This window comes from Silene latifolia, chromosome 2, assembly GCF_048544455.1.
Source record: "Silene latifolia isolate original U9 population chromosome 2, ASM4854445v1, whole genome shotgun sequence".
NCBI classification, from domain to species: Eukaryota; Viridiplantae; Streptophyta; class Magnoliopsida; order Caryophyllales; family Caryophyllaceae; genus Silene; species Silene latifolia.
This window is the reverse complement of record NC_133527.1, coordinates 191,286,397-191,314,007: the sequence shown is the minus strand read 5'-3', so window position 1 is coordinate 191,314,007 and position 27,611 is coordinate 191,286,397. Positions and strand designations below refer to the sequence as shown.

Sequence of the window (27,611 nt, the reverse complement as noted above, 5' to 3'; positions counted from 1 at the left end):
ACATATTGTCGATAATTCCTCCATTTAAACAACTTGAATAAGACATTTTCGATAATTTGAGTTCTTATTTCTTAGACTCAACTCTTGGTAGTGTAGTATATTTGGTTTGTGTAATTGGTAAATGTATTTCCTTATTTCATAGTATTTGCATTTTAGTTGAGGTTATATACGTGTTTAAAGATTCATTTTCTCATAACATATTTTTTAAATATGTCTGATAATTCATATTATGTAGTTGTTTGATTGGCATAATGATTTATATTCATTTTGTTTCATGTAGATTATATGTTTATTAGCATTCTTGGCAAATTAAATGAAACATTTGCTATATTAATTTATTTACGATTAACTGATAAAAGTTAATCATACCTACAAATTAGAATAACACAAGAAGTTAGTTGTAACATGATACTATTAACACCTATAAATTCAATAGCGTCTCGAAGTTAAGTTAATCATACCTATAAATTAGAATAGCACAAAAAGTTGGTTGTAACATAGTACTATTTAGCACTTATAAATTCAACAGCGTCTCAAAGTTATTGTGGATAACAAATAATACGAGTACATGTTATAATGGTACCTAATGGAGTAAAAGAATTTGGTGACAACAAACATTAATTTTGGGTTAGATTGAATTAATTATATGAATAATATGAGAATCGTGTTTATAATGAAGTAATAATGAACTAATTTATGTGAATTTATTTTGACATGACATGCATCAAACAAGTAGTACTTATTTGACATTGATTTCATTGTCTAGATATGTAGTAGGTTTACTATGTTATTGAAACCTTGTACTGTAGTAATTTCTATCTTTAATCAATTCAAGACTATTTACGTTGTGACTTCATGTTATGATGTGAAAGAATACGAGGTAAGTAATATTTGTACGTTGTGAAGATCATCATTTTTTATTTATCTACCATCTTCGAACAAAAAAATTCAAGGACAATGAACCAAAAAAAAAAAAAGGACAATTATAATAACAGTAGAACAAATGTTTGGCTACGCATTCATGATAGATCATTTTTTTTTTTTTCACGAGAATTCCAAAATTAATGTCATATCATGATCTAAATCACCGGTCTTTTTTATTCATCATCCCCCTTTGTCTTTCAACTGTTTCAAGTATATTTTCTTTTACTTTTGTATTATGTATATGATGTCGATTGAGGATAATAAAAGAGTAATTAATAATTGTTTTTTGGAAATACTCTGATAGAATAAAATAAAGATATATTACGTCTTGAACATTTACTATTTGAAAAATTATATATTTTTTTGATAAAATTCGTAACAATTTAATTCATATATGGAGTATATCTCAAATCCCTTTTCAACTGATGTTCATAGAAATAGACCCAGACCAGAAACGCCTACCTAGACCCCGAGGATTGAAATGAGCTAAGTAATGAGCATTCTTTTATTTTAGATATCTTACAATGTACTGATTCAGAATATTGATAATAATTAAATGATAGATTAAAGAAAATAAATAACAACGCCAACCGTACAACTTGAGAACAAAACAATATTCATTTTAGCAGTATCATCCCTATTTTCTATGAAGTAATTACATGTGTAAACGATAAAGCGCAAAATAACTCTTTTAACATTCCGACAACTCTCTCAATCTTAACTCTGACTTCTCTTCAATCAATTTTTTTTTTTCCTAATTTATCTCATATTTCCACTTATAGAGCCATCAATTACAAATTAACATTTCTTTTCTTGTATTTTTTTCATTACAAATTCACAACAATTCACCACATCTAATCACTTTCTTAGATTTTTCATCTCATTTAATGATTAATTAATGAGTGATTAGAGATTGAAATTAGGCAATTTCTTGTCAACCAAACAAAAAGATCACAAGTCAAACTTGGAGGGATATGATATGATGTAAAAGTCTTCATTCAAAGCTCCATATTACTAGAAGAAATTATTTTCTAGTAAGAGAAACTCCACATCCCTTTGAAATTTCCTTCCTTTTTTTCTCTCCCTCTTCTTATTAATTCACTTATTATTTCTCATTATTAACATTTTCTTCATTACCATTTTTTCATAACTTCATCCTCTTAATTTGTTCTTTGTAATAATATACTTTTGTAGAAGATAACTATTGTAGATTTCTTTCCAAATTTTCAAACTTTTTTGTAAACTTTTTTATAATCTTTGGTAAGTTATTGTATGATTGTATCCACCCTGATTACAATTACCCCGTAATTTGCTGGAGCCATTGAGACACTGGGTAAAGTCGTAAAGACGAAAGTAACCTTTTTTATACATTATTTTACTTGGGTATAGAGCTACAAAAGTCAGGAATTTGTTGGGTTTTGTTATTTGTAATTTGGTGGGTAACTTACAGAGTACCCATTTATCTCTAAGATTTAACAATGGTGAATACAAGGAGGAGAAAGAGATTAAGGTTTAGTAAGATCTATTCATTTCATTGTGGAAAAGCTTCATATGAAGAAGAAGAACATTCACAAATTGGTGGACCTGGGTTTTCAAGAGTAGTTTTTAGTAATGAACCTGAAGATTCTGAATTTTCTGTAAGGAAATACCCTGATAATTATGTTAGTACTACAAAATATACACTTGCAACTTTTGTTCCTAAATCTTTGTTTGAACAATTTAGAAGAGTTGCCAATTTTTATTTCCTTGTTACTGGGATCTTAGCATTCACTTCTATAGCTCCTTATACTGCTGTCAGTGCTGTTGTTCCTTTGATTTTTGTTATTGGGGTGAGTATGTTGAAGGAAGGAATCGAAGATTGGCGGCGACAGAAACAGGTTTGTGGTCTATCTTGTTTGGTTTTATTGTTGTTGGGATTGTTGTTGTTTTGTGGTTTAATTTGTGGAGCAAGTGAATTTATGATTTGCTGTATGATTCTAGCTGTTGTTGTGACTTGCATTGTTGAAGTGGTTAAGTGGGTTGATCACATGTGAGACCGTCTCATGATAGTTTTTGGGATTATCAGACTCTAAGTTATGTTGGTGTTGGATTAGATGAGTGGGTTGATTACATGTGAGACCGTCTCATAGTTTTTGGGATTATCCAACTCTAAGTTATGTTGCTGTTGGATCAGATAAGTGGGTTGATTACATGTGAGACCGTCTTATAATTGTTGGGATTATCCAACTATAGTTATGTTGCTGTAAGATCATATAGAGCTTGCATTGTTGAAGTTAAGTGGGTTGATTACATATGAGACCGTCTCATAACAGTTGTTGGGATTATCCAGCTGTAAGTTATGTTGCTGTTTGATCATATAGAGCTTGCACTGTTGATTTAATTGGGTTGATTACATGTGAGACAGTCTCATGATAGTTTTTGGGATTATCCAACTCTAAGTTATGTTGCTGTTAGATCATGTGAAGCTTGCATTGTTGAAGTCAAATGGGTTGTTTACATTGGGATTATCCAACTCGAAGTTATGTTGATGTTAGATCATATGATACTTGCATAATACATGATAGATGTTTTTGTAGTACTAATAGGTTGCAATGGATGATGGCTGAATTATGAGTTGAACATGAGAAATGAATAGATTGCTCGATTGTGATGTTTGAAATGATTATATTTTTCAGGATGTTGAGGTAAACAACAGAAAAGTGCAAGTGCATACAGGAAATGGGGTGTTTGAAGTGTTAGAATGGAGGTATCTTAAAGTAGGGGATGTGGTAAAAGTTGAGAAAGACGAGTTCTTTCCAGCTGATATCCTTTTGCTTGCGTCTAGTTATGAAGACGCTGTTTGCTATGTAGAAACTATGAATCTTGATGGAGAGACTAACTTGAAGCTAAAACAAGCATTAGAAGTGACTTCATCGTTGCTTGACGACTCTAGTTTGAGCAATTTTCGAGCGACGATAAGATGTGAAGATCCTAATGCCAGTTTGTATACATTTGTGGGAAGTATGGATTATGAGGGTCAACAATATCCACTTACTACCCAACAACTTCTGTTGAGGGACTCGAAACTGAGGAACACTGATTATGTGTATGGTACTGTCATTTTCACTGGTCAAGACACAAAGGTTATGCAGAATTCTACTGATCCACCTTCTAAGCGAAGTAGAATCGAGAAGAAGATGGATAAAGTAATTTACTTTTTGTTTGCCGTGCTGTTTTTGATGGCATTTGTTGGATCTGTGGCTTTTGGTGTTGCCACAAAGAAAGACCTCAAAAATGGGGTGATGAAACGGTGGTACCTCAGACCCGACAACTCAAAAGATTTCTTTGATCCTAAGCGCACCCCACTTGCTGCATTTTTTCACTTGCTGACCGCGCTCATGCTATACAGTTATCTGATCCCCATTTCCCTATATGTGTCCATAGAGATTGTTAAAGTCTTGCAGAGCCATTTCATCAACCGAGATATTAATATGTACTGTGAAGAAGCCGACAAGCCAGCTCATGCGCGTACATCAAATCTTAACGAGGAACTTGGTCAAGTCGACACCATTCTTTCTGATAAAACGGGTACTTTGACTTGCAACTCTATGGAGTTTATCAAGTGTTCTGTTGCGGGGACTGCATATGGTCGTGGTATCACCGAGGTTGAGAGGGCCATGGCCAAAAGAAATGGGTCTCCTTTACCCAATGGACTAATCCCCGGCTCACCGTTATCAGTAACATTTGATGATCAAGATGAGGCAGAAGATGTAGTTGAGGCGGGTTCTGGAATCAAAGGGTTCAATTTTAAGGATGAAAGGGTTATGAATGGGAAATGGGTAGATGAGCCACACTCAGAAGTTATACAACTGTTTTTTCAGTTGTTGGCAGTCTGTCACACGGTGATTCCTGAAGTAGATGAAGATACTGGGAAGGTCTCTTATGAAGCCGAGTCCCCTGATGAGGCAGCTTTTGTTATTGCTGCTAGAGAACTTGGGTTTGAATTTTACAAAAGGACTCAAACCACTGTGTCTCTGCACGAGCTGGATCCAATTTCTGGTCAGACAATTGAAAGGTTAGAAGATTCTACCACCCTAACATGCAACCTGGCTTCTAATACATAATTAAAAGCAGTGCGTCTTGTTCGAGATGTTCTGACACGTGAAACTAACCCAAATCTTTATATATTCCTCGTTTCATATTTTCATTATAGGGTTAATGAGTTATCATGAATTTAAAGAAGGGCTAACTTGTGCTGCATTTAGTTATTAGTTAGTTGTTATAGCAATGCAATTGTATCTGATGCTTGTTACTCCGTATGTGTTACTATTACAGGGAATACAAAATCTTGAGTATCTTGGAGTTTAATAGCACCCGGAAAAGGATGTCAGTTATTGTCCAAACTGAGGAAGGGAAGATATTTCTACTCTCCAAGGGCGCTGACAAGTATGAATTGACGCGATTACTTATGTTTCTTTGTTTTAAAATAACAATGATGGTTTCTGATTATAAACATGCTGTTTCTGTTTCTGTTTCTTTTTCTTGCAGTGTCATGTTTTCACTGCTTTCCCCCAATGGTAATGACTTTGAGAAGAAGACCAGGGATCATCTGCATGAATATGCAGATGCCGGACTGAGAACTTTAGTACTTGCCTATCGAGAGATAGATGCGGAAGAATTTAGAGAGTTCGATGAAAAATTCAATGCTGCCAGAAATTCAGTTAGTGCAGATCGGGAAACACTCATTGAACAAGTTGCTGAAACTATTGAAAGAGACTTGTTTCTTCTTGGTGCCACTGCCGTTGAGGACAAACTTCAACGAGGGGTAATTTTGCTCATCTCTAATCTAACTGTTTCCATTCTCCACTAGTCAAAGTCTCACATTTGACATCACCTTACCGGCATTGACGGATGCCTTTGAGGCATTGGGCAATGTTGTTGTTTCCTTTTTGTCTAGTTGTTACACTATGGTAGTTGGGATTATATAAAAACCGTGTTGCTAAGTGTCGAAAAATATCTAATTTTTTGAGCTGAATCTGTGTACAGGTTCCGGAGTGTATTGACAAGCTTGCACAAGCAGGAATAAAGATATGGGTCTTGACTGGTGATAAGATGGAGACAGCTATAAATATAGGGTATGGGTTCACTTTTTACCGCACTTGATTTTGCGCTATGTCTCATTATTTGTCTAACGGAACGTGGTGAATTACAGGTTTGCTTGTAGCTTGTTGAGACAAGGGATGAAGCAAATAATAATCAACTTAGAAACACCAGAAATCTTAACATTGGAAAAAATGGGTGACAAGAATGCTATTACTAAGGTGAGTTATTCACAATGGTGATGAGAATTCGGTCAAGTCAAGTCAAACCGTCTTGATGGTTAACTTCACTTTAACTCTTTTAAGTTTAATTCATTACAGTTATTGATGTTTAATCTCATTATTATAGGCATCCAGAGAATGTGTGCTCAAGCAGATTACTGATGCGAAGACCCAAATGGACGCGTCATCTTCTGAGGCGTATGCTTTAATCATGGATGGGAAGTCTCTTGCATATGCTCTAGAAGATGACATGAAAAACTTATTCCTAGAGCTTGCAATTGCATGTGCTTCAGTTATTTGCTGTCGCTCATCTCCGAAACAAAAGGCATTGGTATGTTCACTGATTGTTTGTTGGAGTAATACGAGATTTTAGCTCCCCTTTTCTTATTTTGTATTCTAATTATGATTATTGCAAACTGTAGGTCACTAGACTAGTGAAAAATGGAACCAAGAAAACAACATTAGCAATAGGTGACGGAGCTAACGACGTGGGAATGCTTCAAGAGGCTGATATTGGGGTTGGGATTAGTGGTGTTGAAGGCATGCAGGTACATAAACCGACATTTGTCAGCGGTTTGTTTGATTTTACATTCTTTTATTCCTCTGGCTCAAAACTCTGGTTACTCATTTTTTTCTTGATTTGTATGATTTGGCAGGCTGTAATGTCGAGTGATATTGCAATTGCTCAATTTCGATTTTTGGAGCGTTTGTTGCTTGTACATGGACATTACTGCTACAGGAGAATAAGCTCAATGGTACATCTCTTCTAGAAAATTCATCTCGCTGATTGAACATGTTTGAATTGCTCAGCAAATCTAATACTGTAAATGGCTATGTATTATTCTCTTGGCAGATCTGCTATTTCTTCTACAAGAACGTCGTTTTTGGAGTCACTCTCTTCTTGTTTGAAGCATATACATCGTTCTCTGCACAACCGGCATATAATGATTGGTTTTTATCTCTGTATAATGTGCTGTTCACTTCACTTCCCGCAATTGCTTTGGGCGTGTTTGATCAAGACGTCTCTGCTCGTTACTGTCTCAAGGTAAATGAATTATTACTCATCTTGTTGTAATGGATAATGAATTATTGACTTCCCCGAAAATGGAGCCAAGTTGTTCAATTCATGGACTATACAACCAGTTGTATATGTTCAACGGTGTAGAATCTGAGCTTTGTGATAAAGTATCTGAGCTTTATGTTAAAGAATATGAGCTTTATTAGAAAGTATTGAGCTCATACATTTAAACATTAAAAACATGAACTTTGAATTAGCTCAGAAATGTATATATACAAGCTCGGATTCTTATACCTTGGTTGTACAATGCTTATGGTACAACTGGATGTATAATCCTATTTGTGCAAGTTGTTAGTGTTGCTCATCTCACTGTTTTGTGCTGTTTTTCTGACAGTTCCCGCTACTATACCAAGAAGGCGTCCAAAACGTCCTCTTCAGTTGGCTACGAATACTCAGTTGGATGTTCAACGGAACGTGCAGTGGGATAATCACCTTCTTCTTCTGCAAATTAGCCTTATCATACCAGTCATTCACCCACCACGGACAACCCGCTGACGTGCAAATCTTCGGGGCTACAATGTACACATGTGTCGTCTGGGTTGTTAACTGCCAGATGGCACTCTTCATAAGCTACTTCACCTTAATTCAACACATTGTCATCTGGGGCGGAATTGCTCTATGGTATATCTTCGTCTTGATCTACGGAGCAATGAGTCCAGACACATCCACTACAGCATATCAAGTATTTGTCGAGTCACTCGCCCCGTCAGTTAAGTATTGGGTCCTGACCCTTTTTGTGGTGGTCTCCGCTTTAGTCCCGTACATCACTTACTCTTCCCTTCAAATGAGGTTCCTTCCCATGTACCATCAGATGATCCAATGGATTAGGCTGGAGGGAAAGACAGAAGACCCTGAGTATTGCAACATGGTCCGCCAAAGATCTATTCGGCACACCACTGTTGGGTATACAGCGCGTGTAGCTGCAAGTCGGAGGGAAAGACGTCGTACTAAAGGCTGATATTAATATTTTGATGGCCTGATCAAAGTAAAATTCGAAGGGCTGTTGAGGTCGGGTTTTTGTTTGGCCTCAATTTTTGTCTGCCAGCCAGCCAACCAACGTAGCTGGTAAAGGCATTGAGTGGTGACATTCATCCCCTGGCCCTGAAACCCGTCTATACTGTCTGTCTCCCTTTACACGAAACGAAAATCAGGGTTCTCAGGGCAATGTACAGATCAGAAATACATTCAAAAACTGTAACATGTGTGAAATAGAGCAGGAAAAATAGCTTCATTGACTGTAAATTCTACTGTATGTTTTTTTTTGGATCAGCGGCGACAAAAATGTTACTGTAAGAGTATAGCTCATAATCATTTAGAATGTTTGTACAGAAACACATTGTTTATACATTAGCAAATAATAAAAGTTTCATTTTCTTCATCATCTTCTACATAAACATACGATTATGATAAATTCAGTTTATTCAGCTCTGCAGCACCTTTTGTATTGTCTAAGGCTTGAGGCAGGACCTCGGAGTTGAAGACGTATTATCTAGTAAACTCTATATATCAAACATACATTTATTTTCGCAGTATGTTTTTTTCTCGATGCATGATGATAAATGTGTCGCTTTACTTGGAACTTTCATAATCCTTGAATTTTCAAAGTTTGTAGACATTTGTGAACTAAAGTAGGCTAATTTTGGGTATAATTGTCAACATATGGAAGAATCCAATGAGCAAACCATAATTGACGAATGTCACTCACATGGGACTTGTAAAGTTGTACCTAGGAAAGTTCTTTGATGCAACCACTTTAGTAGAAACATTTATTCAGAGATTTTGACAGGATTAGCAGGAAAGTTTTAGCAGCTGTGAACAGTTTCAGTCACAATCATTACTAAACTACATTATTGACATTCTGGCATCACTTTTGATTAACATTTCAGTAGTTGTTTTAAGATGATTAAACAATTGGTGGATAAAAAGTCGGAATAAAATGGTATGAATTCAGTAAATCAGACATAAAGTGCGTAAAATAGATTTCGTCATTAGTGGGATTTGGGAAGGTCATTAGTGACATAAAAATGTCACTATGTTAGGGTTAATTGTCTTTAACTTTGTGACAGCTAATCCCGTCATGCAGCATGGACCTCTCACAAAAGAGAGAGACAGATGGACCCCCACGCGTGTCTTCCACTCACCTCTCTCAACGATGGGTATTTTGTGAGAGAAACGGTGATCTCATCGCATGAGTTTGTGACGGATCTGCCGCCTGGCCACAAAAATGAGAATTTGTGGTTAGGGTTTAGATCATATGGTAGTTGCTTTATATTCGAGTTGGGTGGTTTCGTTTTAGCTTCGTTTTAGGTGTTCACTTAAGTAGTAGAGAATTTTACCATTCTCATTTCTTCTTAGAAACTATGAATTTACCAGCACTTAATTTTTTTTTCGGGCGATTTTAATGCTGATGGGGTTTGAACCCAAGTCATGACATGAGTATCACATTACATAACTTTATCAACTAAACTAGCTGACATCAAAATTGGGTGATGTGCGCAGCGCATCACACACGGTTGTGTATTATGTCGACAAGAACATTCGAGTGTGCGAAGACGGAAATCGTCAAAAAAAAAAAACATTGTTGAATTAAAACTCATTAGCTCAATTTCCTTCAACAAGTAACATAAATGTCACATTACTTTGTACAAACATTAGCCAAATCCTTAAAAAATTACATTAACCCATGACACATACAACAACATAGACCCACACAATTACCAATACTGTTATTATGAGACCGTCTCATACCAGAATTAACTATGAATTATTAAGCCCAAACAACTCAGAAGCAGATCTCCCCATAATAGCAGCAAACTCATTAAAACTAATAACACCATCTCCATTAGTATCAGCTTCATTCATCATTTGAGCCAATTCTTTGTAAGTCAAAGGTTGACCCATCTTAGCCATTGATCCAGCAAGCTCAGCAGCAGTAATATACCCATTACCGTCACGGTCAAAAGACCGAAAAACTTGTAGTAATTGCTCTTGGTTAACCAATATTTCATGGTTGGTTAACTCAGGGATTAGGGCTTCAGCTAACTCATCAAATTCTATGTAACCATTACCATTTGAGTCCATGTTTGTTAACAATGCATGGAGTTGGTCTCCTGTGGTTTTAACCCCAAGAGACCTTAACAATGCAGCTAACTCTAGTTGGGTTATGCTTCCATCTCCATCCATGTCGAAACGGTCGAAAATATGCTTTAGTTGGTCTAAATGCTCTTTATTTGTTGTTGTCATGGGTTGTGGTTTGATTTCTTTTGGGATAATTTGGGTTTTGATCATTTTGTAAAATTTTGTCTAGGGTTTTTTTTTTTTTTTTTTGGTATTTTTGGGTTTTTTTGTAGGAATTTGTTGAAGGGTTTGAGGGTTATTTTGTATGAAATAAATTAATAATTTGAGATGAAGGGATGATGGATAGAAAGGTTGGAGTTTGATTGTTAAAATGAATAAAAGAGAAGAAAGTAGGAGAAAAGTCTTCTATATATAATAAGACCATTTCAATGAATAAAGGATTATGGAGATGCAAATCTTGTTCATGGAGAACATGTAATTATGTGTGATGGAGATGTGTTGTTTGTTTATCATTTTACTATTTTTATGGAATATTATTTCCAAATATAGGTAGTAATATTCAATGGTTTTAGAGTTTTTAGTTGGAATTTTCGGAATTTACCTATCGCATGAAGATAAACTAGTTTTCATAATTTTTTGTTATGGGTATTGACGTATTGTTGTAGTAGTTTTGATGACGAGGTTAAATTAGCTCTGGTAAATCTTATCTTATCATATACATTGCGGGCGGATGGTCTAATCTATAAATTTTGCCAACAAATCTTGATGAATAAATCTACAATGACAACAGTTTTGATGACGAGGTTAAATTAGTTCTGGTAAATCTTATCTTATTATATACATTGCGAACGGATGCCAACAATTCTTGATGGATAAATCTACAATGTGAATCACTAGCCGGAGCCAAAATTTGTGTTTAGCGGAGACGAGCGAGTAATAGTATAAGAAAAACTCGATTTTTTTTTTCAAAAAATCAAGTAAAAACTTGAAATATTAATCCTCCAACGAAAATGAGCGCCAAGCCATTTTCTAATTCCATTGGTGTATAATGTAATATCCGGTGGGCTAGAGCCTAGAAGGTGGCTTATTTTAAGGAGATTACATTTACCATGGATGATACACAAGTACATGTGAAGAGATGCTCCCTAACGTGCAGGTTGAATGTAGGCCGTTTGACAATTGACATGGTATTTTAACATTTGACTTCCCAATCCAAGAAAACTTAATCTATCATATCACCACATTAGTGATTAGAAATGAACTATAAGAGTAGTAAACTAAATCAATGCCAACTTTCGTGGATAATTCCGAAACCTAGAAAAGATGGATACATTCTTTGAATCACTAAGGAGTAGGAGCTCGGGTGTTTCCTATTTATAGTAGTTGATAGACTTGGCAAATGGAACGACCGAGTCGGGTTTGGGTTGGGTTAATTTCAGGCTTGCAGAGTTCGGGTCAGGCCAGGTTAATTTCAGGTTAAGGCTCTGTTTGACAAAATTACTTGAAAAGCTAGCTGAAACCTGAAAAGGTAGTTGAAAACTGAAAAGCTAATTGAAACCCGAAAAGGTAACTGATAAGGTAGCGGAAAAGTAGGAGTTAATAAAGTAACTGATTATATAAAGATGTGTTTGGCAAACTAGCTGAAAAGGTAGCTGATTTTGGTAAAATGACATGAAAATTATTTAATATTATAGAATAAAAGGGTACAAAATGGAAAATAAGTCATTTCAGGTACCTGATTTCTCAAATCTTCCCGAGGTAAGCATTTCATTCAGTCTTATTTGATCAAATAAGCTACTTGCCAAACACTTGCAAAAAAAATCAGGTAGCTGAAATTTTGGTCAAATAAACTACCTGAAGTGTCGTGCCAAACGGAGCCTAACTATTATTAAGTTATTTATGGATAATAATTAGTATGCAACAATAAACATTCATTGGTCAGGTTATATTGGGTCGGGTCAATTTAAATTTGGGTCAATCTCGGGTCTTCAATTTGGGTGTCGGGTCAGGTATGAGTCTCGGGTTATTTGGGTCGGCTCAATTTTACCAGGTCTAGTAGTTGATAAGGTGATTGACAATATTTATAACATGGGTTCGAAAATCTACACTAAAATCGCACATATGCCTCCCTGAATAAACAAAAGCAGCCCCACTTTCTACACCCTTGGTTAATTTGACACACTGTGTGTCTGTGTGTCCCTTCATGAGTTCATGGGACTTGTGCTACACTTGCAAATGAAACTCATCCCCTCCAAATCCAATATACCTTGAATTTAGTCTCCATCTATTGCCTCAGTGCCACATCATACCGCCTTTGTTGCCTCCATGAAGCCTCAACAGTCAACACACCTTACACCTAGATTGTCGATACTCTTCTCTTTGACGGGCCCTGTCTCATCGACATGAGACCCATGTTACCTTTTGCAAACATTCTTTCTAGTTCTCCCTAAAGCTTTGAGTCCACTACATTCACATTGTTGTGCAGAAGTCTTAAGCCTGATACTTATTTTTGTGCCTAGCCCAAATCAACCTTGAACTCTGATACCATTTGTTGTGCAGAAGCGTTGATACCTCTTATTGAACCCCTTTTGCGCCAATGTCCACGGTCCACATTAGTACGATATTATCATCTTTAAACCAAACCCTCACGATTTTATACCTAAACTCCTTCCCAGAACACCCCCTACTATTATATTTAAACTACAAAAATATTCTTTCACCTCTACACCACCGATATGAAACATGTTTTTGAACCCTAACCCACACAATGCATTCACATTGTACAACATACGACCCAAACCAATAGCATTCACACACCAGCAGTCTCATGAGATACCGTCTCCCACTAATTTGGTGGGAGACATAATAGGGAAAAAAAAAATACAGTGGGTCCCTCACCCCATTATGTGAGAGGTCTCTCAATAACGCTATTGAAAGACCGTCTCTCCGGAATTTTTGTGTTCACCTAAACATTTGCATTATACAACCAACCATTTAACATATAAAGAAAGAAAAGAGTAGAGAAGCAAAGGAGTGGTTGTTAAGAGCCAACTTCCTCCATATATACATAAAACATTTATTTAAGCAAGTAGATATATATGAGGATAACCACTACATAGGAGAATTAGTTAGAAATATGATGATTTATGCCAACAACTTCTATGAGATGAAACTGTACAACGTGATCACCATATTCTAAAAACCCTCCATTTTCTCTTTGATGATTTCCACCCCAAAAACTCCCAAATGCAAACTCTCCCTTCATTGACAATCCTTCCAATACTTTCTCTACTTCATCTAAACAACTCCCCCATCTATGCAACTTGCTCATAGCATTCCCTTCTAATTCTAACATTTGCATCGAGACCGACCGTCCATCATCGGTCTGCTCATATGTCCTTTTCCCTTCGTTTCCACTAGTTTTCCTATGTCTTAGGCTCTTCTTAGTGTAGCAGTCCTTCGTCTTACGAGCAAGTTTACGAGGGAGTTGTGTGAAGACGAAGACGACAAATTGTAGGATCAAGCATTGGCAACAACATGATATGACGATGCAGTCGGAGACTAGTGTGTTGCAATCCTCCGCCATCAATATCAAAAGGTAATGAAGAAAGGAGGAAGCTAAAGAAGGAAAAACCGGTATGAAGAGACGGTTTTCTTTCACATTTTTGCAGGGTATTTAGAAAGAGGAGCAAACATATACCAAAGAGAAGCATATAAGCCGTCACATTGTTGTTTCTTCAGGCATACTTCTAGGGTAAGCACATTCAGGTATCTTCCTTTTGCAAGTTACTTAAGATAAACTTGTCTTGCAAGCAATATAAACATCCTAAATCCTATATGATCCTTCCACAACATCGGCAACTAACTTCTAAGGTAGCACATTTATCGAAAAAGAATCAAAGAAAGTGTAGGCCAACCCGTAAAGTTAAGTCTAATACTCCTTCCGTTCCAATTATTTGTCTACCTTTGATTAAAATACACCCCATTAAGAAAAAAAAAAGGTAAACAAACGACTAAGACGGAGAGTAATTTGTTCTCTTCATGTTACAGTGTACATGAAAGCTAAGAATTAAGCCGATTAAAGACGCAGAAGCGAAAACTTTCATTCACACACACTTTTCTTTTACTTACAGGAACAAAAAATAGTTAGGAAAGTCGAAAGCAAAACTTTCTGTGCAAAGTTCAGGGTAATAGTTACATGATCTAAGTCGAGAATTACCATTTACCATTAGCACAAATTTCACATGAATGGGTTTTAACCAACATAAGAATTACCTTGAGATGAATTTAGCGATCCTCAGACTACAGTTCTGGTTCTGTCATTGGTTTGGGGTATCTTCTTGGAAAGGATTCATGCTACGACTACCACGGTTTGAATGATCAACATTCTGACTGCGCTGATCAGTTGACCAATGTGCGTTCTGGTTTGACTGGCTTGAATAATTGGCAGCTGGTCCATGCTCATCCAAAAAATTTAAATTAACTGCACGTTGATCCACGAAACTTGGGTTTTGGGAACTGTGCATGGGCTGAGCTGAGAAAGACCGATTCTGCCGGCTATGGGTCGAAAAGTCAAGGTTTTGGGAAGGCTGACTAAGAGAATCAAAGATGCTGCTATCCTGACTGCCAAATGCCATTCTTCTAAACCATCTTATTTCAGCAGATTGTTGAGCAGAATCATAGATTTGACTTTCACCAACCTTCAATCCATTTGACAAGTCCCCGGAGTCTGATACACTTAAAGCTCTAACAACCTGCAAAAGATAGCAAGCGTAAATTTTCGGTTTACTTCATATCCTACTGGTGAGCTGTATCAGTGAATGGCGCCTAGGAGTTTGTATACATAATTAGGCAGTAGCAAGTTACAAAGTCACCAAGGTATCCTTAGGTCCTCCGATAACCACAGTTACAATTAACTAAATACAGATGTAAGCATCATAGAAAACTTTCGTCTAGGGTTAGGGCTCTCGTCCAAAAAATTCCTAGGGTTTCCTCGTCTATCGATTCTTAGATTCTCCTTTCTCTCGAGGCTTCCTCTCATAATTTCGATTGTGAGAGAGGTTTCTTCTGGTGTTGTTTTGTTGCTTTTGTCTTATTATGCAGGTACAGGAGATGGATTTTACGCGTGGTCAGAGACGGGTTGGGAAGGAGATTGTCGAAGGGGAGGAGGATGCACAAGACGGGTTGGTGTTTGAATGGGATGATGATCTGAGTGTGGGAGACCAACGAAATCAATTGATGCTAGTGGGTAAGATATGGGCATCGAGATCGATCAATGTTAAGGCCGCCATTGACACTATGGTGAAGTTATGGAATCCTTCGAAACCAATGCTTGGTAATGTTGTTGATGCGAAGGAGAAAACCTTCGTGTTCAAATTCGGATCGGAGCGTGATAAAAGTAGGGTTCTTGAGGGTCAACCCTGGCATTTCGATAAGTTCGCGTGGTGTTTTAACGAACCCAATGACAAAGGTAAACTTTCTGATGTACCTTTATTTCGTTTACCGATTTGGGCTCGAGTGTATGACCTCCCCATACAAGGGAGAACGAGTAGAGCAAATGTTGAAAGGATAGGAGCGAGTCTAGGGTCGTTTATTGATGTCGATATGGGACCGAATACTGAAGTTGAGCGTGCTATACGAGTAAGGGTACTTCATGATGTTCGTCAGCCGCTTAAATCGTCTATTCCTATTAGGATGAAAGCGGGGAGAACGGTGCAGTTCGATGTCAAATATGAGAGATTACCAATCTTTTGTTATGGCTGCGGAGTTGTTGGGCATGGGGAAAAGGATTGTGACGAAGGACCGTATGAGGAAGGGGAGCTTAAATTTGGGGAATGGCTACGAGCATCGCCATGGAAAATTACCAAAACCACGAAGGAAGGGACGGGGAATGGGAATGCTCGACGGTCCCTAACCTCTGACTTTGATGCGATAGATAAGCAGAATAGTGAAGATGATATTGTTCGAATGATAGAGAAGCTACAAAGGATAGCTATTGACCTGAAGAAAAGCAAAGGGAGAGTGGAGAAGCAGGCGGTGGGGGAGAAGCTATGTACAGCGCAGGGGGGAGTGGAGGAGAGGAAGACTAGGGATAGTGGTGAGGTGGAGGGGACATGGGAAGGAGTAGAGCAAGAAGGAGGGAGTGACGAAAATGTGCAGAGCCTTTTGTTTAGCGTGACTGATATGGAGAATCCGCATGGGGCAGATTTGATGGGAGAAGGAAATAGTGGGATGGTTGAGGGGATTGATGATGCTGGGGGGAGGAAGGAGCAGGGGGAGGATGCGCTGCAGTACCGTAAAAGGAGCTGGACGAGATTTGAAAGAGTTGGGAGTGGGTGTGTACACGGGGAGGGAACGCATGAAGCTGGGAAACGTAGTAGGGAATCAGAGGCTGGTGACGAGAGGGTCAAGAAATTGAAAGTGACGATAGACGGGGGCGTCTTAATACCTGAGGCGGAGGTTGAGGGCACTCAACCCCGCTGGGCACAATGAATCTTTTAAGCATTAACTGTCGGGGATTGGGCAACCCCGATGCAGTGAGAGCCCTTCGCGTCCTTGTGCGAAGGGAAGCCCCGGCCATGCTTTTTTTATGCGAGACAAAATTGTGTGGTCGTGATATGCGGAGGGTTAGGGAGAGCTTTGATGGGTATTTTGGTTTGGACGTGGACAGTAGAGGAAGGTCGGGGGGTCTTGCTTTTATGTGGCGGAAGGAGATTAACTGTACGTTTGTTTCCGCTTCGGCACATCATATGGATTTTGTGATTCGTGAGGATAGTAAAGAGTGGCGGGTGACTGGTTTTTATGGGTGGGCTGCGGTGAGTGATCGTCATTTGTCCTGGGAGCTTCTTCGGGTGCTTCGAAGACAGTCCGATTTGCCATGGATATGTATGGGTGACTTTAATGAAGTCCTCTACTCTACAGAGATGAAGGGAGGGAGCCGGCCACAATGGCAAATGAACAATTTTCATGCAGCTGTGGATGAGTGTGGACTGAGGGATGTGGCTTGGGAGGGGTATCAATACACTTTCGACAATGGGCAGGTTGGTGACGCCAATAGACAAAGCATGTTAGATCGGGCGATGTGTACTAGTGACTGGATCGATATGTTCCCCTATGCGAAGCTCTTTCATCTGAATCGCGAGTGGTCTGACCATGCGCCGATAAAGTTGGTCTTGGATAAAAGAAATGCGGGGGAAATAAGGAAGCACAGGTTCCGGTTCGAACAGATATGGGTAGGGGAGGAGGGGTGTGAGGATGCGGTCATGCGTGGTGTAGAAAAGGGGAATGGCAATCTGAGTAGAGCTATTAATGAATGCGCCAAGGAAATTCAAGCTTGGAAAAAAATCAATATTGGTAAGATTAATTGGAGCTTGGAACGCAAGAGGAAGCAACTGGAACGATTGAACAGTGGAGCACGGTCTGAAGTGGAAGTTCAGCGGAGGAAAAAACTAGTGGCGGAAATTGCGGATTTAATCCGACAAGAAGAGCAATATTGGCGGCAAAGATCGCGGGCTCTATGGTTGCGAGATGGAGACCGTAATACGAGTTTCTTCCATAGCAGGGCTGGGGAACGAAAGAGAAAGAACTACATTGGCATGCTCATTGACGATGCTGGGAACGAAAAAGTGGGGGATGAAGAGGTGGCAGCGGTTGCTATTAATTACTTTCAGGAATTGTTTGCGACTTCCGAGCCCACTAACTTGGCAGGGGTGATGACGGGTTTAGAGGGGCGTGTCTCTGAACCTATGAATATGTTGTTACGGGAAGAGTATCGAGAGGAAGAAATTGTTGCAGCAATTAGCCAAATGCATCCTCTAAAAGCTCCGGGTCCGGATGGAATGAACGGCTTATTTTACCAATCATATTGGCATGTCATCGGTCCAGATGTGGTTGCCACGGTCCTGGGCATTTTGCGAGGGGAGATTTCACCATCAGATTTTAACAAAACAAATATTGTTCTTATCCCGAAGAAAAAGGCTCCTGATAAAATGCGGGATTTCCGACCCATTAGCCTCTGCAATGTAGTGTATAAAATTGTGTCAAAGGTCCTAGCCAACCGATTGAAGCTGTTCTTAGGAGATATTGTCTCGGAGAATCAGAGTGCTTTCACGCCGGGGCGACTGATTACGGATAATATCCTCATTGCCTTTGAGCTGTTTCACCATATGAAAAATTCAAGACAGACGGACGGCCACATGGCAATTAAACTGGATATGGCAAAAGCTTACGATCGGGTGGAGTGGTCTTTTTTACGAGAGGTTCTTGTGACTATGGGGTTCGATGGTGAGTGGATACGACGTGTAATGGACTGTGTCTCTACTGTCACCTTCTCGGTTCTTATTAATGGCTCACCTTCGGAGGAATTTCGACCGACTAGAGGAATTAGACAAGGTGACCCTTTGTCCCCTTATTTATTCATTCTCTGTGCGGAGGCGTTGTCTAATTTAATGAGAAGAGCTGTTGAAGCGAACACACTCCATGGCATCCGTATAGCAAGGAGTGCTCCTACTATATCTCATTTGCTATTCGCTGATGATAGTATATTCTTTGCTCGAGCTACGGTGGAGGAGGCTGAGATTATTAACCACGTGCTACGGCAGTATGAGGCGGCCTCGGGGCAGTTGGTTAGTCTTGAGAAAACAACTGTCTCGTTCGGCCAAGGGGTACCACGGGAGCAGCGGGCTAGGGTGGCGGGTATTCTCGGAGTTGGGGAAGTGGAGGAGCAGAAACGATACTTGGGCTTGCCTACTGTGATAGGAAGGTCTAAAAAAGTCATTACGGATATTATTCGAGATAAGCTGAGCAAAAGGCTGCAAGGTTGGCGCGGGAAATTATTGTCCAGGGCAGGTAAGGAAGTTCTCATAAAGGCAGTCGCCAATTCTCTTCCTACCTACGTTATGAGTGTTTTCAAAATCCCAGCCAATTTTTGCGACGAGCTTCGATCGATGATATCGCGTTTCTGGTGGGGTCATGAGGAGGGAAAGAGGGGTATTTCGTGGGTCGCGTGGAAAAAGATGTGTAAGCCGAAGGAGAGTGGAGGCATTGGGTTCCGTGATTTTCGGTTATTTAATCTCGCTCTGTTGGCGAAGCAAGCTTGGCGTCTGTTGACTTGCCCGGACAGTTTGTGGGCTCGTATGATGAAAGCGAAGTACTACTCGGGGAGCGATTTCCTTGGAGCCACGATGGGGCACAACCCCAGCTACACTTGGCGAAGTATTATGGAGGCTCGTGGAGTTCTGGAGAAAGGCCTGCGACGGAGGATTGGAGACGGAAATAATACGCGAATCTGGGGTGAAGCTTGGGTGCCGAGTACACAATCTGGGAGAGTGATTTCTCCTTGCCCGAATGGCCATGATGGTATGATGGTAGCGAGCATTATCACGGAGCAGCAAACTTGGGATGTGGAGCGAATCAATGCGCTTTTCCTTCCTTTTGAAAGAGAACGTATTACTAATATTCGCCTAAGTCCTAATAGGCCGCAGGATAGGTGGTATTGGAGTGGGGAGCGTGATGGGATTTATACGGTGAAATCAGCTTATCGTATGTTGGCGGGGGAATGGCTCGATATGGCGGAACAGTCGGATTCGACTAACTTGAAATGGCTCTGGAATAAGGTTTGGAAAGTACCGGTCTGGCCACGCGTAAAACTATTCTTCTGGCAGCTGTGTAATGAGGCTCTGGCAACCAAAGCTAACATCGCTGCTCGAGTGAAAGGTGAGTCCTCTTCTTGTCCTTTATGTAACTTATCTGACGAATCTAGTATCCACTTGTTTAGAGATTGCAGGGTGGCACGGTGGGTGTGGGAGCAGCTGGATTTAGGACGTGAGGAGGAGGAAAGAATGGGTGGTGTACGGCTCTGGGTGGAGGAGAGGTGGAGGGAGATAAGTGAAGCGGAGTATGGGAAATTTGCTTTGGGGTGTTGGGCGATTTGGGAGCACCGGAATAAGGTAGTTTTTGATGAGGTTGCGGTGGAACCGGAGAGGATTGTCAGACGGGTTTGTGATGTATTGCAAGAGGGTGAGGGGGAAGGGGCAGTAGGTTGTTCGCGGAAAGGAGGAGGGAGACCTGGTCGTTGTGGGAGTGGGGAGGCAGTGGAGGCGTGGAAAGCAGCTCCTAGGGGCTACGTCAAAATAAATGTGGATGCGGGTGCGAAGGAAGGAGAAGGGACAAGTACGGGAATGGTTTGCCGTGGGGAAAGAGGGGAGTTGCTGTGGGGGATTGCGATTGTTAGACCGGAGTATTGGGAGCCGAGTATTGCAGAAGCGGTAGCAATGTGGGAGGGTCTAAATGAGGCGAAAGCGAAAGGATTGCGGAAGGTGGTAATGGAAAGTGACTGTTTGCAGCTGGTCGATTCACTTAAGGAAAAGCGGAGCGGAAGAAGTGTTTTTTCACAAGTTGTCGATGATATTTTAAGCCTATGTAATGATTTTGAGTCGGTTTTATGGTCTTACACTAGTCGCGTCAATAACTGTGTAGCGCATTGCCTAGCACATATCGTACCTAGAGTTACTGGTCGAGTAGAATGGTCGGACTCTTTACCGATAAGTGCTCAGAACGCTGTACTTTTTGATTTATCTATGCTATAGTAACACCTTTTGGTGTTTTTATCAAAAAAAAATACAGATGTAAGCTAGCTTCCTCGGAAGAGTCATGCAATGTGGTCCCACGACCTGAGCTCAACTCCTGTTAGAGTCCAACTTGCCATTGTGGCTCCATTTATACCAAAACAATCAATTAACTATATTCAATCCAGATAGTTACCTGTCCCATTCTCGGTCTCTTTGAAGCTGAATGTCTCACACAAGCTGCAGCTGCCTCAATCATTCGGAACATCTCACTCTCGATATAGTTCTTTTCAAGACGAGGATCCACCAAACCATCAAACTCTCCCGTATCAAGTGCACGAGGAAGCAAAGGACGGGCCTGAGATGTGAATCATTTTGATTCAAAATGACGGTAACAAAAAGTACTTGCAGTTGAATAAGAACAGATAGAAATTAGCATGCACAATGGCCACTTGTGTTAACAGTAATTGCATGAGAACGGGAGACGAGGGAGAGAGTGTGTCAGGAAATTTAAACTTTTCAAAATAAAAGAGAACCATTTCTTTTAACCCAGAAAGAGCAATAACCTTTGCCTTATCTAGCTCTGTCTATAAAAGGACCATTGTTGTTTCTGAAATTTACTTCAGCAGTTCATCTACATTTCTGAACCTTTCTAAGGGTAACTTTTAAACGACTTATTTTTGTCTCGCACGTTTATAAACATGTCAGAAAATTTTAAAAAATTAAAAATTAAAAATTAAAAAAAAAATTGACAATCCCTTCACTCACCTGGCCTGTACATTTAGTTAATTACTTCACCTATTTCTTGAACGACTCCCAAGACAGTTAGCCTGTACATCATTCAATCAGTTGACTTGGTCTTATTATGCTCTAGGTTTTGACTTTGTGATAATTCAATATTAGCTCTGCTGGTAAGTAGTCATTGTGATGAGATACGATGTGTCTTAGCAAGAAATAAAAATTAGACCTCATTATCTGTCGCAAGACGATACACGAAACATAACCATGTAAGTCAATAAGCCTGCAAGGGTCGTTATTATCAGGAGATGCAAAAGACCACAAAAAGGTATCTCTGCAATAAAGGAGAAAGCTACAAGCACAAAAGAAAAAGAAAAGGCCAACAGCACTTCATTCGGATTAAGACAATGACATACCCATTCAACTAGACTTTCATCTCCCAAAGGTTGCGATTCATCAACAGGCCTACGCCCTGTTATAAGCTCTAGAAGAACAACTCCGTAAGAGTATACATCTGATTTTTCAGTCAGTTTACCAGTTGTAGCATACTCAGGAGCCATGTATCTGAAAAGAAACAGAAAGGTCATTTAGTCAGGGTACCACCCACATCCTGCTGTCATTTCCAAGAAACTGATCGCTGTATTATCGCTTCATTAGATATTGTTAAGGTACAAATGTCTATAAAGGCAGTCACGTTTATATAATTACCCAAATGTTCCCATGACACGAGTGCTAACATGTGTATCTGCGTCCATAGCCAATTTAGCCAACCCAAAATCAGCAACCTGTATGAAAATTGAAGAGCATAGTATGAGGAAGTGTATTGGGAGGACGATTGGCAGTTGGGGAAAAGAAATTATGGACAGAATAACATACCTGAGCTTCATAGTTGTTATCTATAAGAATATTTGAGGACTTAATGTCTCTGTGGATAATACGTGGATGACCTGGTAAGGGCACATACAAAAACAGGAACTGTAAGCAAAAATGCAAAATGGTGGCACATAAAATCCTTCACAAAAAGTATATTCAAGACAACGAAAACAGCAAAAACTTCCAGATATGAGGTTTACAGGACTCCTCATATGGTTGTGGATATCCCCCCTACCCCTTATTTTTAACTTCCAGAGATGAGGTTACAGCACTCAAGTTCAAATACAACAACATTAACCGAGTGCATCAATGGGCTCCCACAAATTGCGGGGTAGGAGTGTCGCATGTACGCAACCTTAAGCCTGTGTTAGAACATAAAGAATAAGAAGATAACATCGAGAACTACATCGAAGGGTTGTTACTTCATAATTGAAAGAAGCATGGCCACTTTATGAGCCATTTTGATTTATTCCATCGTAACAACACTAAGGGCTTGCTTGGAATGAGAGTAATTATTAAGGAAGTAATAGAGCTAAAATGAACTAAAAAATGGAGAGAAGGGATGGGGGTTGGAGATAGAAATGGATAGAAACGGGGAAATATAGTGTAATAGTCACTCCATTAAGGGAGTAATTGTTCCCTACCTCTCCCCCCCAAGTAACATTACCTCCATATGGAGGTAATAATTCCTCCCTCACCTCCACTTTCCACCCTCCACAACCACCACTAAACACCAATCTCCTCCTATTTCTTCTTATTTTAGCTCCCATTACTCCCTTAATAATTACTCCCATTCCAAGCAAGCCCTAAAGAGTAATGAGAACATGAAGATAATAGATCAACAAAATGATGCACTTCCAGGCTTCCAGCTCAATTTGAGAACATGAAATTAGATCTATATTTACCCTAATAAAAATTCGAAAGTGACGAAACATTCAGAGAGAGAGACGACATTTAATTCATCAGATGAAACATTCAGATTGAGATAGCAATTTAATTCATCATTAAAAAAGGCAACTACAGAAGAGTAACACTCACAATCTTCATGGAGATATGCAATACCCCGAGCAGAACCAATAGCAATCTTAACACGCATAGCCCATTCCATAACTGGTCTGCCTTCTTCTACAACAGTTTAAAGTCTGTATAAGTCTTAGAAGTTGCAATATGCAAACATGACACATGTTAAGGTAGATGGATCAAACTTTTACCGTGAAGATGGAAATGAAGGGTGTTGTTAGGAACATAGTCATAAACAAGTAACCTCTTACTTTCCCAAATGCAGTATCCAACAAGAGAAACCAAATGGCGATGGTGGATACGACTAATTATTTCCACTTCTGCTTTGAATTCCCGCTCCCCCTGCCCACCTCCAATTTTTAGCTGTTTCACAGCAACTATGCGGCCATCCACCAGGTGGCCTTTATATACACAACCAAATCCACCTTCACCCAAAAGATTTTCATCAGAAAACCCGCCGGTTGCGTCAGATAACTCTTGATATGTGAACCAAGATCTTGATTGACCAAATCCACCATGATCAGTAGGGGTAAGAGTACCAGAACCCCCTCCATAATATGAAGTTGGGTAATCTGCTTTCGCTAACAGTTTTATATCTGAAATTAGAGTAAAAATCACGAGTGAGTTTCAATCTGTATAGGATCTTCTCGACGATCAGGTAACATTTTAGTCAGTAGATAGTGGTCTAGAGGTTTTACAGAAGTTTACAGGCTAAAATAAGGGCCACCAAAGGAATAATATACGAACATATGCACTGCATGACGGATAAAATTATAAAAAGGCGCAAACATAATATTACCTGATCGCGGGGAAGACCCTATAGAGGCAGGATTGACATGGCCATCATTGACTCCATGAGATCTTTTTTTACGCTTAATCATCCACAAAGCAACCAAACCAATGAGTCCAAGTATTAATGCCCCCGTAATTACACCGATAGCAACAGCTTCACCAGAACCAATTCCCCCCTTACTTGGAGCATTATTACCAGTTTGTGGAAAGCCAGATTTATTGCCAGGTAACCCAGAAGAAGGTGGAACGTTTCTCAAACTACCGGGAGGAGAAAGCGAAGAGGATGGAGGAATCTGAACAAGAGGTGGCGAGGGTGTCCCTTGTATCACAGAAGGTGGAGCCGCCGAACCAGTAGAGGACGGAGGTGAATCCTTCGGTGGTGGCACCCCTGGTCGAGACGGAGAGCCACGAGGCGGCGTTGCTGTCGGTGGTGTGGGTGATTCATCAGGTGGGGTTGAAGCTGGTGGAGATGGTGCATTTCTCGGAGGCTTTGATGATGGTGGAGGTGGTGGAGATTCTTCAGGAGGGTTTGGCGACACCTGCTCCGGTGGAGGAGGTGAAGTAACAGGTGGGCTTGGTGGCGGAGCTTTGTCGGGTGGAGGTGAACTTACTGGCAGGTCTGTTTGTGGCGGGGGTGGGGGTGGGGACACACTGGGTAAAGGCGGTGAGGAAGCAACGGGTGGAGGTGTTTGTGGTGGAACAGGAATCGTAGGAGGCAATAATGGCGGAGAAGGGGGTGGTGCACTTGGTGTAGGTGGCGGACTTGACTCTACTGGCGGTGGTACAGCAGGAGGAGTTCCTGAATTGCTAGGTGGCAGGGCATTTGGAGGTGTAGGGTTTGAAGCCTCAGGTGGATTAGCCGCAGGTTGAACACTAGCAATAGGTGGTGATAGGATAGAAGGAGGAATCGTAGAAGGCGGTGGTGACGTGGTAGTAGGCGTTGGTGGCACAATGGAAGGTGCAGAATCAGGAGACGGCGAAATGGCCGCCATCTAACAGGATATTCAAATGTTCATATACTCCATTTCGAAACCCTAATCTCACAATCATCAGCACTCATAAATTTCATAAATCTTCCACCAACAATACTATCCCCAAATACACTCCACTCCAATCCAGTCCAATATTATACTGCAAAATCAACTTCAGCAATGCAAAATTCTCAATTTTTCAGACCAAACCCTAACTTACAAGCTAAAGAACCTAAATTCTCAACAGCCAAACTTGTAAACTTGTACTACCTCCGTCCCAATCATTTGTTTACCTTTAATTACGACACCCATCACAAAGAATAACAACGTTAAAACAAATAATTGAGACGGAGAGAGTATAACTATAAGAAATCAGGCAAAATACAGCAGATCACATACAGCAAAAAGACTAAAACTTTGAATCAAGTAAACATAATCACGGCAAAATTAAACATACCCAGTAAATTTCTGACAAAACCAAGATCTTCAATTACCATCCAGTAAAACCCAGATCACCAACAGTAAAATTCAGCCTGTTATAGAGATTTTAAAGCGATACCCAGATCAAATTATCAGGTTTTTCTGGTAAATCAAGTTGATAATTCACAGAATTATCCCAAAACAGAAACTTTTGGCAGTAAGTTTGAAGTTTGAACTTAGTACGCTTCAGAAACGCTGAAAAATGAAGAATTTGTTGAATGTGATTGATGGAAATGAGGAAGTTTAATAATGTTTGTTTGTTTGTTGGTTGAATCAAACGTAAGGTTACCGCCCCTGGATGATTCTGATAGAAACAGTACAAAATGAGGAATTCTTTAGATTATGGCAGTAATTCTGTAGATCATCATTTTCATAGATCAGCTTTTTTAAAAGACTTATTATGTGGGAACTTTTGGACTTTGGTGTTGGTAACAAAATAAAAGCGCCGTCTACTTCAAAACCCGGGGGCCTACGTGATAGAAAGCAAAATATGTATTTCACATCCGTTAATAAATTTATTTAGGGCTTGTTTGGAATTTATGGAATAATCGGGGGTAAATTTTAATTGAGTGATAATTATTGGAGAAGTTAATTAATTGGGTAATGAATTCCTCGAATATAGGTTTGACATATATGAATAATGATTACTGAGTAGATGTTTATTCCATTAATCATTACCCGAGGGGAGGGTGGGTAATGTATTACACTCCATGAGGGTAATAGTTTCGGGAGGATTATATACGATCTAGAAAAGTATGAATATAGAAATTCTTGTGAATTTTTTTATGTTTTTTCGGTCATTTCTTTATATTGCATTTTATAGTATATTTTTAGCAAGGAATGATGATCGTATGACCAAAACTTCCGATTCTAGTAATTGAGATTGAGAGAGTAAGTTATAATTTTAGAGGAAGTTTATCAAAAGATTACTCGACAAAATTGAATAATTTTCTGGCCACGATGTCACGAGGCAACATTATTTTTGTACTCACTATTGAGTACGAGTATTAGACGCGTACCAAGGCATGCGCTTTCTTAACACAAATGTATGTATGGTCCCACCAACCAAGATATACTTAGTGGAGAATGCCTTTCTTTTTACTCCATGTCGGTTTAGATATACAGTACAAATGTATGAAAGGCACAGATGCCCTTATGGCCACCACAATGAGTGCTCCAATCCTTTGCTATTTCCGATTCACAGTTCCGATTGACGTATGCTTAGAGTACGGCGATGCAACACAAGTTTACTGTAAAACGGGTTTTTAATAATTATTTTAACCACTAGTATAAATGTATAATTATGTTTGAGTATCGTTTACATTCTCTATGTAAACCGTTTTACGACTACGACTCCTGATCCGTACTGTTTGTTACTCGTACATACTAAACGTAATTACATTAACTTGTACTCTCATCATTGATTATCCTATACCTGCGAGGTCACGATTACTAACAGGGGTTAGTATTTCCCATATTGTTCTGTATACATTGAAGATAGAATTCCCCTTATACATAGAATTACCCTTATACTAAAAGAATAAGAGATGTTCAAATTTTCCCGTCTAAATGAATTTGGCTATAGTTGGGCTTTTATTATATCATATCTATAATTGGGCTTTCATTATATTATATCTACAACTGGATCATACTGAACTTTCCATTTTCCACCGATTAATACAAAACATTAATAATAATAAATTTACAGTTAAATTTCAAATTAAGTTAATATCAGTTGTATAATTATTACCGTCTTTAATATTCCTATTTAAAAAACCTTATTCGGGGTTGT

General features: G+C 39.4%; 4 protein-coding genes across 7 annotated transcripts; 1 reads left to right on the top strand and 3 right to left on the bottom strand.

The window, feature by feature from the left end:
- Positions 1 to 1,924: 1,924 nt before the first annotated feature.
- LOC141644022 (putative phospholipid-transporting ATPase 9) lies at positions 1,925 to 8,683 on the top strand. The gene is made up of 11 exons (XM_074453431.1): positions 1,925 to 2,801; positions 3,600 to 4,978; positions 5,239 to 5,349; positions 5,452 to 5,728; positions 5,950 to 6,038; positions 6,116 to 6,224; positions 6,352 to 6,555; positions 6,647 to 6,772; positions 6,881 to 6,979; positions 7,078 to 7,269; positions 7,637 to 8,683. Exons 1-11 carry the CDS (start codon positions 2,403 to 2,405, stop codon positions 8,258 to 8,260), a joined length of 3,609 nt encoding a protein of 1,202 aa, XP_074309532.1. The 5' UTR covers positions 1,925 to 2,402; the 3' UTR covers positions 8,261 to 8,683.
- Positions 8,684 to 9,901: 1,218 nt separating this feature from the next.
- On the bottom strand, positions 9,902 to 10,804 carry LOC141644026 (putative calcium-binding protein CML16). Its single transcript, XM_074453437.1, has one exon. It carries the CDS (start codon positions 10,588 to 10,590, stop codon positions 10,060 to 10,062), a length of 531 nt encoding a protein of 176 aa, XP_074309538.1. The 5' UTR covers positions 10,591 to 10,804; the 3' UTR covers positions 9,902 to 10,059.
- Positions 10,805 to 13,358: 2,554 nt separating this feature from the next.
- Positions 13,359 to 14,060, bottom strand: LOC141644024 (uncharacterized). Its single transcript, XM_074453436.1, has one exon. The coding sequence runs from the start codon at positions 13,964 to 13,966 to the stop codon at positions 13,505 to 13,507; it is 462 nt and encodes a 153-aa protein (XP_074309537.1). The 5' UTR covers positions 13,967 to 14,060; the 3' UTR covers positions 13,359 to 13,504.
- A 398-nt stretch (positions 14,061 to 14,458) lies between these two features.
- On the bottom strand, positions 14,459 to 26,485 carry LOC141644023 (proline-rich receptor-like protein kinase PERK8). Of its 4 annotated transcripts, none has more exons than XM_074453432.1 (9): positions 25,797 to 26,485; positions 24,376 to 25,511; positions 23,768 to 24,172; positions 23,595 to 23,681; positions 22,560 to 22,630; positions 22,392 to 22,468; positions 22,100 to 22,247; positions 21,142 to 21,303; positions 14,459 to 15,134 (listed from the first exon to the last, which is right to left on the bottom strand). In XM_074453432.1, the coding sequence occupies exons 2-9, from the start codon at positions 25,358 to 25,360 to the stop codon at positions 14,700 to 14,702; spliced, it is 2,370 nt and encodes a 789-aa protein (XP_074309533.1). In that variant the 5' UTR covers positions 25,361 to 25,511; positions 25,797 to 26,485; the 3' UTR covers positions 14,459 to 14,699. The 4 variants fall into 4 exon arrangements, with proteins under 4 accessions (XP_074309533.1, XP_074309536.1, XP_074309534.1 ...); XM_074453435.1 differs by having other exon boundaries at positions 23,595 to 23,678; positions 24,376 to 25,499; positions 25,797 to 26,223; XM_074453433.1 differs by having other exon boundaries at positions 24,376 to 25,499; positions 25,797 to 26,221.
- Between the last annotated feature and the right edge of the window lie 1,126 nt (positions 26,486 to 27,611).

Bases quoted from the DNA above. Each gene is read 5' to 3' on its own strand.
- LOC141644022 (XM_074453431.1), top strand. From the start codon at position 2,403: ATGGTGAATACAAGGAGGAGAAAGAGATTAAGGTTTAGTAAGATCTAT. The intron at 2,802-3,599 runs GTTTGTGGTCTA...TATATTTTTCAG, and splicing joins ATTGGCGGCGACAGAAACAG to GATGTTGAGGTAAACAACAG. The intron at 7,270-7,636 runs GTAAATGAATTA...TTTTTCTGACAG, and splicing joins CTGCTCGTTACTGTCTCAAG to TTCCCGCTACTATACCAAGA.
- LOC141644026 (XM_074453437.1), bottom strand. From the start codon at position 10,590: ATGATCAAAACCCAAATTATCCCAAAAGAAATCAAACCACAACCCATG.
- LOC141644024 (XM_074453436.1), bottom strand. From the start codon at position 13,966: ATGGCGGAGGATTGCAACACACTAGTCTCCGACTGCATCGTCATATCA.
- LOC141644023 (XM_074453432.1), bottom strand. From the start codon at position 25,360: ATGGCGGCCATTTCGCCGTCTCCTGATTCTGCACCTTCCATTGTGCCA. The intron at 22,469-22,559 runs GTATGTTATTCT...ATTTTCATACAG, and splicing joins ATAACAACTATGAAGCTCAG to GTTGCTGATTTTGGGTTGGC. The intron at 21,304-22,099 runs GTATGTCATTGT...TTCACATCTCAG, and splicing joins ATGAAAGTCTAGTTGAATGG to GCCCGTCCTTTGCTTCCTCG.